This window comes from Bombina bombina, chromosome 6 (assembly GCF_027579735.1).
Source record: "Bombina bombina isolate aBomBom1 chromosome 6, aBomBom1.pri, whole genome shotgun sequence".
Classification (NCBI taxonomy): Eukaryota; Metazoa; Chordata; class Amphibia; order Anura; family Bombinatoridae; genus Bombina; species Bombina bombina.
In genome coordinates this window covers 1,059,612,030-1,059,624,034 of record NC_069504.1, presented here as the reverse complement: position 1 = coordinate 1,059,624,034, position 12,005 = coordinate 1,059,612,030, and the positions used below count along the sequence as shown (strand labels likewise).

The 12,005-nt window shown below is 45.4% G+C and overlaps 1 protein-coding gene across 16 annotated transcripts in view; it reads left to right on the top strand.

Annotated features, from left to right (window-relative positions):
* MICAL3 (microtubule associated monooxygenase, calponin and LIM domain containing 3) overlaps positions 1-12,005 on the top strand; it is an 809,998-nt gene that overhangs the window by 365,485 nt on the left and 432,508 nt on the right. For 13 of the 16 annotated variants that reach the window (XM_053718886.1, XM_053718885.1, XM_053718891.1 and 10 more), the window contains one exon: positions 10,952-11,056. The exons of the other annotated variants lie outside the window; for them this stretch is intronic. In XM_053718886.1, coding sequence (XP_053574861.1) covers positions 10,952-11,056 — 105 coding nt within the window. The remainder of the gene's footprint in view (positions 1-10,951; positions 11,057-12,005) is intronic. 16 annotated transcript variants of the gene reach the window in all.

The following is a 12,005-nucleotide window of genomic DNA, read 5'->3' as shown; positions in this document are numbered from 1 at the left end:
TCCCTTAGGGTTAGCCACGGCCCCAAGACTTTTTACGAAGGTTCTGGGCTCACTTCTGGCGGTACTAAGACCACGAGGCATAGCGGTGGCTCCGTACCTAGACGACATTCTGATACAAGCGTCAAGTTTTCAGAATGCAAAGTCTCATACAGAGATAGTTCTTGCATTTCTGAGGTCGCATGGGTGGAAAGTGAACGTGGAAAAGAGTTCTGTTACCACTCACAAGGGTTCCTTTTCTAGGGACTCTTATAGATTCTGTAGAGATGAAGATTTACCTGACGGAGTCCAGGTTATCAAAGATTCTCAATGCTTGCCGTGTCCTTCATTCCATTCCAAGCCCATTCAGTAGCTCAGTGCATGGAGGTAATCGGCTTAATGGTCGCGGCAATGGACATAGTGCCATTTGCGCACCTGCATCTCAGACCGCTGCAACTATGCATGCTCAGTCAATGGAACGGGGATTACTCAGATCTGTCCCCTTTGCTAAATCTGGACCAGGAGACCAGAGATTCTCTTCTCTGGTGGTTGTCACCGGTTCATCTGTCCAAAGGAATGACCTTTCGCAGACCAGATTGGACGATTGTAACAACGGATGCCAGCCTTCTAGGCCGGGGAGCAGTCTGGAATTCCCTGAAGGCTCAGGGTTCGTGGACTCAGGAGGAGAAACTCCTTCCAATAAACATTCTAGAATTGAGAGCAATATTCAATGCTCTTCTAGCTTGGCCTCAGTTAGCAAGACTGAGGTTCATCAGATTTCAGTCGGACAATATCACGACTGTGGCTTACATCAATCATCAAGGGGGAACCAGGAGATCCCTAGCGAGTCTCACTCTTGCCACCTGTCAGCGATTTACATCCCAGGCGTAGAGAACTGGGAGGCGGATTTCCTAAGTCGCCAGACTTTTCATCCGGGAGAGTGGGAACTTCACCCGGAGGTATTTGCTCAACTGATTCGTCGTTGGGGCAAACCGGATCTGGATCTCATGGCATCTCACCAGAACGCGAAGCTTCCTTGTTACGGATCCAGGTCCAGGGACCCGGGAGCGGTGCTGGTAGATGCATTAGCAGCCCCTTGGGTTTTCAACATAGCTTATGTGTTTCCACCATTTCCGTTGCTATCTCGACTGATTGCCAGGATCAAACAGGAGAGGGCATCGGTAATTCTGATAGCGCCTGCGTGGCCACGCAGGACCTGGTATGCAGACCTAGTGGACATGTCGTCCTGTCCACCATGGTCTCTTCCTCTGAGGCAGGACCTTCTAATTCAGGGTCCTTTCAACCATCCAAACCTAATTTATCTGAGGCTGACTGCCTGGAAATTGAACGCTTGATTCTATCTAAGCGGGGGTTTTCGGAATCGGTTATTGATACATTAATACAGGCTCGGAAACCTGTGACCAGAAAAATTTACCATAAGATATGGCGTAAATATTTATATTGGTGCTAATCCAAGAGTTACTCATGGAGTAAGGTTAGGATTCCTAGGATATTGGCTTTTCTACAAGAGGGTTTAGAAAAAGGTTTGTCCGCTAGTTCACTAAAGGGACAGATTTCAGCTCTGTCTATTCTTTTACACAAACGTCTGGCAGAGAATCCAGACGTCCAGGCCTTTTGTCAGGCTTTGGCTAGAATTAAGCCTGTGTTTAAAGCTGTTGCTCCTCCGTGGAGCTTAAACTTGGTTCTTAAAGTTCTTCAGGGTGTTCCGTTTGAACCCCTTCATTCCATTGATATTAAGCTTTTATCTTGGAAAGTTTTGTTTTTGATGGCTATTTCCTCGGCTCGAAGAGTATCTGAGTTATCTGCCTTACATTGTGATTCTCCTTATCTGATCTTTCATTCAGACAAGGTAGTACTGCGTACTAAACCTGGGTTTTTACCTAAGGTTGTTTCTAACAGGAATATCAATCAAGAGATTGTTGTTCCATCATTATGTCCTAATCCTTCTTCAAAGAAGGAACGTCTTTTGCATAATCTAGACGTGGTCCGTGCTCTGAAGTTCTACTTACAGGCAACTAAAGATTTTAGACAAACTTCTTCTCTGTTTGTCGTTTACTCTGGACAGAGGAGAGGTCAAAAGGCTTCGGCTACCTCTCTCTCTTTTTGGCTTCGTAGCATAATACGTTTAGCCTATGAGACTGCTGGACAGCAGCCTCCTGAAAGAATTACAGCTCATTCCACTAGAGCTGTGGCTTCCACCTGGGCCTTTAAGAATGAGGCCTCTGTTGAACAGATTTGCAAGGCTGCAACTTGGTCTTCACTTCATACTTTTTCCAAATTTTACAAATTTGACACTTTCGCTTCTTCGGAGGCTGGTTTTGGGAGAAAGGTTCTACAGTCAGTGGTTCCTTCTGTTTAATGTTCCTGCCTTGTCCCTCCCATCATCCGTGTACTTAGCTTTGGTATGGGTATCCCATAAGTAATGGATGACCCGTGGACTGAACACACTTAACAAGAGAAAACATAATTTATGCTTACCTGATAAATTTATTTCTCTTTTAGTGTGTTCAGTCCACGGCCCGCCCTGTCTTTTTAAGGCAGGTTCTAAATTTTAAAATTATAACTCCAGTCACCACTGCACCTTATAGTTTCTCCTTTCTCGTCTTGTTTCGATCGAATGACTGGATATGACATGTGAGGGGAGTAGCTATATAGTAGCTCTGCTTGGGTGATCCTCTTGCAACTTCCTGTTGGGAAGGAGAATATATCCCATAAGTAATGGATGACCCGTGGACTGAACACACTACAAGAGAAATAAATTTATCAGGTAAGCATAAATTATGTTTTCCCCATCTCAACTTTCTTTTTTGTCTCCGTCTGGAGCGGTCATGGGGGGACAAAGGTTATTTTGGAGTGGATGCCAGAGGATCTAGGATCGACACAGCGCTCTGTCGATACTCAGGCACCCACCCCAAGAAAACCTCCTGAGAATGATATTTACAAGTTGAACCCTGCAGGCAGAGGCAAAAAAAAAGATATTGGAGATGGGGGAATTTCAGCTTCTATGTGTCTGCTTTAGAACTCTTGTACTCGGCATGTTATTGTGAGGTTTAGGGAACTCCTCCACCCACATGTAACGGCCAATCAACGTTTGGCAAATATCCTTCCGAGTGGTATCTGCGAAAATGCAGTCTGTATGTCCTTTCTCTAATATGTGTACTTAGTTGTTGAAGAGACTCGATGTAGTCTCTTGAAAGTGAAAAATCTAAAGAAAAATAGTCTGTAGTCTTTGGAGGCTAGGCAACAGACATTATCTATTTATAAGTAGTATGTAGGAAATTGAGAAAATTATTTTTTAAAATATATTAAATATTTTAAAATAATCACTACTTTTAAATACTGACTATAGGTTGTGGCTACGGAGGAGATGTAGAGGTAAATATATAACTATTTCTTTCTAATGACACGGTGAGTCCACGGATCATCTTATTATTAGGAATATCACTCCTGCCCAGCAGGAGGCGTCAAAGAGCACCACGGCAAAGCTGTTAAATATCACCTCCCTTCCCTCCAACCCCAGTCATTCTCTTTGCCTACGTTAGAGCAAGGAATTGGTAAAGTTAGGTGTTTGAAAAGAAGATTCTTCAAGCAAGATTTTATTATTTTTCAGCAGTGCAAGATTGTTCTGCTTTGTCCTAGGGTTTAGCCGTAGTCCATATCAGTTTCTTCAGTAGAGCAGTGGTGGCTTTCAAGCAATGGGAACTTGTGGGGTACAATCCTCACTGCTCCTCCCATGTGTTAATGCTGCCCTATCCGTGCAAACCTGAGTAAGATTACTCAGGCTTTGTCTTTATTCACAGGTCCATGTGAGGGAACTGGCCTCTCAAACCTAGTGAACTGCTGTGCTGTCTGGCAGAAGTCTTAAGGTAAGTGCTAACTTTATTTTTTTCTGGGACACATTGCATAAAAAAATTGATGGCACTTTAAAACACATTTGTGGGACAAGACACATTCGCCTATTGCTAGGGGGATCGTTTATTAATGGCAGCAATAGCAGGCACTGGGGACGAGGAGACTGTCGTAGTCAATCCTAAGAAGTCTAGTAAACCAAACAAGTATTTTGATATACCTTCCATGGTGGAGGTTTTTCCTGTACCAGATCGAGCTACTGAGATTATTGCTAGGGAATGGGAGAGACCGGGTATCCCTTTTTCTCCATCCCCTATATTTAAGAAGATATTTCCTATAGCAGACTCTATCAAGGAGTCTTGGCAAACGGTACCCAAGGTGGAAGGGGCAATTTCCACGCTAGCTAAGAGGACCACTATTCCCATAGAAGATAGTTGTTCCTTTAAGGAGCCTATGGACAAGAAATTAGAGGGGTTACTCAAAAAGTATGTACACCAGGGTTTACAATGGCAATCTGTGGTGTCTATTGCTACTGTTCCTCGAAGAGATTCAGGATAGGATCAAGGCCCTTAAGTTGGCCAATTTTTTTTATTACGGATGCCTCCCTACAGGTTATTAAACTAGGAGCAAAAATTTCTGGTTTTGCCGTATTGGCTCGCAGAGCCTTATGGTTGAAATTTTGGCTTGCGGATGTGTTGTCTAAATCTAAGCTTTTGGCGATCCCTTACAAGGGAAAGACCTTGTTTGGGCCGGGTCTGGCTGAGATAATTTCCGACATTATGGGAGGAAAAGGTCATTTCCTCCGTCAGGATAAGAGGAATAAGCAGAAGGGACATCATAGTAATTTTCGTTCCTTTCGAAACTTCAAGGGTAAGCCTTCCTATCCCTCAACAAAACAAGAACAGTCCAAGCCTTCCTGGAGGTCCAACCAGTCGTGGAACAAGGGAAAGCAAGCTAAGATGCCCGCCAACGACTCAGTCAGCATGAAGGGTCTGCCCCTGATCCGGGACTGGATCTCGTTGGGGGTCAGACTATCCTCCTTGACTCAGGCCTGGGTTCGGGATGTTCAGGATCCCTGGGCGGTGGACATCATGTCCCAGGGATACAAGCTAGAGTTCAAAACTGTTCCTCCCAGGGGCAGGTTTCTTCTCTCAAGATTATCTGTAGACCAGATAAAAAGAGAGGCGTTCTTACACTGTGTTCAAGACCTTTCCGACCTGGGAGTGATAGTTCCTGTTACAATGCAGGATCAGTGTCTGGGATTTTACTCCAATCTGTTCGTGGTTCCAAAAAGAGAGGGAACCTTCAGACTAATTTTAGATCTCAAAGGTCTAAACAAATTCCTCAGAGTACCGTCCTTCAAGATGGAAACAATTTGTTCCATTCTTCCCTTGGTTCAAGAGGGTCAATTTTGACAACGGTAGATTTAAAGGATGCTTACCTGGATGTTCCCATCCACAGGGACCATCACACGTTTCTGAGGTTTGCATTTCTAGACAAACACACCAGTTTGTGGCTCTTCCATTCGGCCTTGCCACAGCTCCCAGAATTTTCTCAAAGGTTCTGGGATCCCTGTTGGCGGTGCTCCGATTGCGGGGCATTGCAGTGGCGCCTTATCTGGACGACATTCTGATTCAGGCGCCATCCTTTCAACAAGCAAGATCTCACACGGAAATGTTGTTGTTCTTCCTGCGATCTCACAGTTGGAAGGTGAATTTGGAAAAGAGTTCCTTAGTTCCAACTACAAGGGTAGTTTTCTTGGGAACCATAATAGATTCCTTATCAATGAAATTTTTTCTGACAGAAGTCAGGAAATCAAAGATTTTCGATTCCCGTCTAGCGCTTCAGTCCTCTCCTCGGCCATCAGTGGCTCAATGGAAAAAAAAAGGTAATTGATCTGATGGTAGCAGCCATGAACATCATCCCGTTTGCCCGTTTCCACCTCAGGCCTCTGCAGTTGTGCATGCTCAGGCAGTGGAACGGAGATTATGCAGATCTGTCTTCATGAGTACATCTGGAGCAGGAGACAAGGGATTCTCTTCTTTGGTGGTTGTCTCAGGAACATCTCTCCCAGGGGACCTGCTTCCGCAGACCCATCTGGGTTTTTGTGACAACGGACTCCAGCCTACTGGGATGGGGAGCAGTCTGGGGTCTCTAAAGGTTCAGGGGACATGGACTTGGTCCGAGTCTGTTTTACCCATAAACATTGTGGAACTAAGAGCAATTTTCAAGGCTCTTCTGGCCTGGCCTCAGTTAGCTTCGGCCCGGTTTATCAGGTTCCAGTCGGACAACATAACTTCAGTGGCTTACATCAACCATCAGGGGGAACTCAGAGTTCCTTGGCCATGGCAGAGATAACCTAGATAATTCAGTGGGCAGAGTCCCACAACTGCTGCCTGTCAGCGATACACATCCCAGGAGTTGACAACTGGTAGGCAGATTTTCTGAGCAGACAGACATTTCACCCGGGGGAGTGGGAACTCCATCCAGAAGTGTTTTCCAGCTTAATTCTCAATGGGGACAGCTGGAGCTGGATCTCATGGCATCTCGGCAGAATGCCAAGCTTCCGAAGTATGTGTCGAGGTCAAGGGATCCTCAGGCGGTACTGATAGACGCTCTGGCGGTACCTTGGAATTTCAGTCTTGCATACCTATTTCCCCCGTTTGTTCTCCTCCCTCGAGTCATTGCTCGAATCAAACAGGAGAGGGTTTCAGTGATCCTCATAGCACTGGCGTGGCCTCGAAGGATCTGGTATGCAGACCTGGTGGAGATGTCGTCACGTCCACCTTTGAGACTTCCATTGAGAAAGGACCTTCTACTTCAGGGGCCCTTCCTTCATCCAAATCTAGTTTCTCTGAAGCGGACTGCTTGGAGATTAAACGCTTAATTTTATATAAGAGTGGATTTTCAGAGTCGGTCATTGAGACCATGATTCAGGCGCGTAAGCCTGTGACTAGAAAGATTTACCATAAGATATGGCGTAAATATCTGCATTGGTGTGAATCCAAGGGCTACTCTTGGAGTAGAGTTCAGATTCCTAGAAGGGATTGGAGAAGGGTTTATCAGCAAGCTCCCTAAAGGGTCAAATATCTGCCTTGTCTATTTTGTTACATAAACGTCTGGCGGATGTACCAGACGTGCAATCGTTCTGTCAGGCCTTGGTCAGAATCAGGCCTGTGTTTAAGCCGGTTACTCCTCCCTGGAGTCTTAATCTAGTTCGTTAATTTTTTTCAACAGGCTCCATTTGAGCCTATGCATTCCTTAGATATTAAGTTATTATCTTGGAAGGTTTTGTTTCTGGTTGCTATTTCATCTGTTTGTAGAGTTTCAGAGCTCTCGGCATTACAGTATGAGTCTCCTTACCTTATTTTTCATTCAGATAAGGTAGTTTTGCGTACTAAGTTAGGGTTTCTCCCTAAAGTGGTTTCAGATTGGAACATTAATCAGGAGATTGTTGTTCCTTCCTTGTGTCCTAACCCTTCTTCTCAGAAGGAATGTCTGCTGCACAATCTGGACGTGGTGCGTGCATTGAAGTTCTTTTTACAGGTGACTAAAAATTTTCGGCAGTCTTCTGCTCTGTTTGTAGTTTTCTCTGGAAAACGTAAGGGGCAGAAAGCTACCGGTACTTCTCTTTCTTTGTGGCTGAGGAGTATCATTCGCTTGGCTTATGAAACTGCTGGACAGCAGGCTCCTGAGAGAGTTACGGCTCATTCTACGAGGGCTGTTTCTTCTTCCTGGGCATTCAAAAATGAAGCTTCTGTGGAACAAATTTGCAAGGCTGCAACTTGGTCCTCTCTTCACACTTTTTCAAAATTTTATAAATTTTGATACTTTTTGGGAGAAAGGTTCTTCAAGCAGTGGTGCCTTCCATTTTAGGTTACCTGTCTTGTCCCTCCCTTATGTGTCCTTGGGTATTGATTCCCAATAGTAATTAGATGATCCATGGAATCACTGTGTCATTAGAAAGAAAACAAAATTTATGCTTACCTGATAAATTTCTTTCTTTCTTGACACGGTGAGTCCACGGCCCGCCCTGTTTTCTTAAGGACAGAGTTTTTTGTTATAAACTTCAGACACCTCTGCAGCTTGTTGCTTCCTTTCTCTCCTTTGCTTCATTCGAATAACTGGGGTTGGAGGGAAGGGAGGAGATATTTAACAGCTTTGCTGTGGTGCTCTTTGCCGCCTCCTGCTGGGCAGGAGTGATATTCCCAATAGTAATTAGATGATCCGTGGACTCACCGTGTCAAGAAATAAATACATTTATCAGGTAACCATACATTTTGTTTTTACATAGAGATGTTCATGTGATATTTTCTAGACCAGGGTTCTTCAAGCTTTTGTTCCCAAGAACCCAGTACCATGATAACACATACTTACCCTATTTTTATGCTTGGTTTGAAAATTTCTGAAGCAATATACAAGATAGTGAGTAGTCAAACTTGAAAGTGTTATAAAAGGTAATAACACACACCCTCGGCACACACATTCTCATTCAACACACGCACCACACGCATTCTCATGCACCACACGCATTCTCATGCACCACGCGCATTCTCATGCACCACGCGCATTCTCATGCACCACGCGCATTCTCGTGCACCACGCGCATTCTCCTGCACCACACGCATTCTCCTGCACCACACGCATTCTCCTGCACCACACGCATTCTCCTGCACCACACGCATTCTCCTGCACCACACACGCCACACGCATTCTCATGCCACACACACACACGCCACACGCATTCTCATGCCACACGCACACACGCCACACGCATTCTCATGCCACACGCACACACGCCACACGCATTCTCATGCCACACGCACACACGCCACACGCATTCTCATGCCACACGCACACACGCATTCTCATGCCACACGCATTCTCATGCCACACGCATTCTCATGCCACACGCACACACGCCACACGCATTCTCATGCCACACGCACACACGCCACACGCATTCTCATGCCACACGCCACACGCATTCTCATGCCACATGCATTCTCATGCCACACGTATTCTCACGCCACACGCACACACGCATTCTCACGCCACACGCACACCACGCGCACTCTCACGCCACACACACACCACGCGCACTCTCACGCCACACACACACCACACGCACTCTCACGCAACACACACACACCACACGCACTCTCACGCAACACACACACACCACACGCACTCTCACGCAACACACACACACCACACGCACTCTCACGCAACACACCACACGCACTCTCACGCAACACACACACCACACGCACTCTCACGCAACACACACACCACACGCACTCTCACGCAACACACACACACCACACGCACTCTCACGCAACACACCACACGCACTCTCACGCAACACACCACACGCACTCTCACGCAACACACACACACCACACGCACTCTCACGCAACACACACACACCACACGCACTCTCACGCAACACACACACACCACACGCACTCTCACGCAACACACCACACGCACTCTCACGCAACACACACACCACACGCACTCTCACGCAACACACACACACCACACGCACTCTCACGCAACACACCACACGCACTCTCACGCAACACACACACACACCACGCACTCTCACGCAACACACACACACACCACACGCACTCTCACGCAACACACACACACACCACACGCACTCTCACGCAACACACACACACACCACACGCACTCTCACGCAACACACACACACACCACACGCACTCTCACGCAACACACACACACACCACACGCACTCTCACGCAACACACACCACACGCACTCTCATGCAACACACACACACACCACACGCACTCTCATGCAACACACACACACACCACACGCACTCTCATGCAACACACACACACACCACACGCACTCTCATGCAACACACACACACACCACACGCACTCTCATGCAACACACACACACACCACACGCACTCTCATGCAACACACACACACACCACACGCACTCTCATGCAACACACACACACACCACACGCACTCTCATGCAACACACACACACACCACACGCACTCTCACGCAACACACACACACACCACACGCACTCTCATGCAACACACACACACACCACACGCACTCTCATGCAACACACACACACACCACACGCACTCTCATGCAACACACACACACACCACACGCACTCTCATGCAACACACACACCAAACGCACTCTCATGCAACACACACACCACACGCACTCTCATGCAACACACACACACCACACGCACTCTCATGCAACACACACACACACCACACGCACTCTCATGCAACACACACACACACCACACGCACTCTCATGCAACACACACACACACACACACCACACGCACTCTCATGCAACACACACACACACACACACCACACGCACTCTCATGCAACACACACACACACACACCACACGCACTCTCATGCAACACACACACACACCACACGCACTCTCATGCAACACACACACACACACACCACACGCACTCTCATGCAACACACACACACACACACCACACGCACTCTCATGCAACACACACCACACGCACTCTCATTAACACAGGATTTTATTATTAAATTTAGGGAAAATGAGCCGTCATTAGGATAAATTCTACATTTTAAAAATATTAAGTCAATTGGAGCAGTTAATATTTTCTTCCTTACTAAAACTATTGATGTTCTAGATCATTTACGGTAATAAAGTAAAGTGTGCCACATGGTGTGGTGCTTTCTACATTTTTACTGGTTTGCAGAGTGCTTCCACAACCTATTATTCTTTCAGAGGTTTGGTAGGTAGCTTCCATTTAATGTAAATCATGGTAACACTTTGATGGAGAGATACAAACAAGTGATTTATAAAGTAAAATTGATGCTATTAGTGTTTGAATACAACCTGATGAATGCACAGAAGCAACAACCACCTAACATCCATGTTGCCGCCTTCCCCACATGCCACTTGTCTCTGCTGTATGAGCTTGCAGTGCTTTTCCACCACTCTTCTTCAGTGTGTCTTATTTATGTGTGTCCCCTTTCTCTTTAAATTTCATCCTTTCCTCCCTCTTTCTGGTTCAACCTCTCCTTCCTCAGAAGTACATAAAGATGTACACAGGCGGAGTGAGCTCATTGGCTGAACAGATAGCCAATCAGCTTCAAAAGAAGGAGACTCCCAAGCCACTGTTTGGGAAGAAAGTGGTAAGCTCCTTAGGTTTCCGGGGAGGGGACTACATTTTATGTGGATATAATTTAATTTAATTTGAATACAACTGTAAATATTATGTATATGCTTAACAAGTTAGTTTGTATAAGTATAATCTGGGATAGAATGACATATAAGGTATGTTCTTACCTATGCTGGTTTCTGGGTGGTTAATGTCTATTTAAATTTTGACCGGAATGTCCTTTTAATAAACATAGATGAATTAAATCTTTGGATAGAAACAGATTTGCAATATAAATGTATTTAGTAAAGGTTATCACTGTCTTAGCGTTAAAAGGACATTCCAGCCAAAATTTAAATGCACATAGATGAATTATATCTTTGAATAGAAACGTATTAGCAATGTACATATATTAGCAAAGATGCTTCTAGTAAACGTTATCACTGTTTTAGTGTTGGCATTTATCTATGCATGTGCATGTGAAGCATAGCTAGATATTCTCAGTGCACCAGCATTTTAAATACTCAGAGTGCCAATGGGGCTTGTATCATGACCACAATTAACAAATTGAGTCATTACCAGATGGTACAAGCACCTTAGGCTGTCTGAGCAAGTGCTGTGTTTAAAATGCTGTTGCACGGTGCATACTTAAAGGGATACTGAGCCCAACTTTTTTTTTTTTCCATGATTCAGATAGAGCATGCAATTTTCTAATTTACTCCTTTTATCAATTTTTCTTCGCTCTCTTGGTATCTTTATTTGAAACAGGAATGTAAGCTTACCAGGCGGCCCATCTTTGGTTCAGCACCTAGGTAGCGCTTGCTTTATTGGTGGCTAAATGTAGTCACCAATAAGCAAGCGCTATCCAGTGTGCTGAACCAAAAATGGGTCTGCTCCTAAGCTTACATTATTGCTTTTTCCAATTAAGAGAATTAAGAAAAAGTGCTAATATGAGTAAATTAGAAAGCTGCTTAACCCCTTAG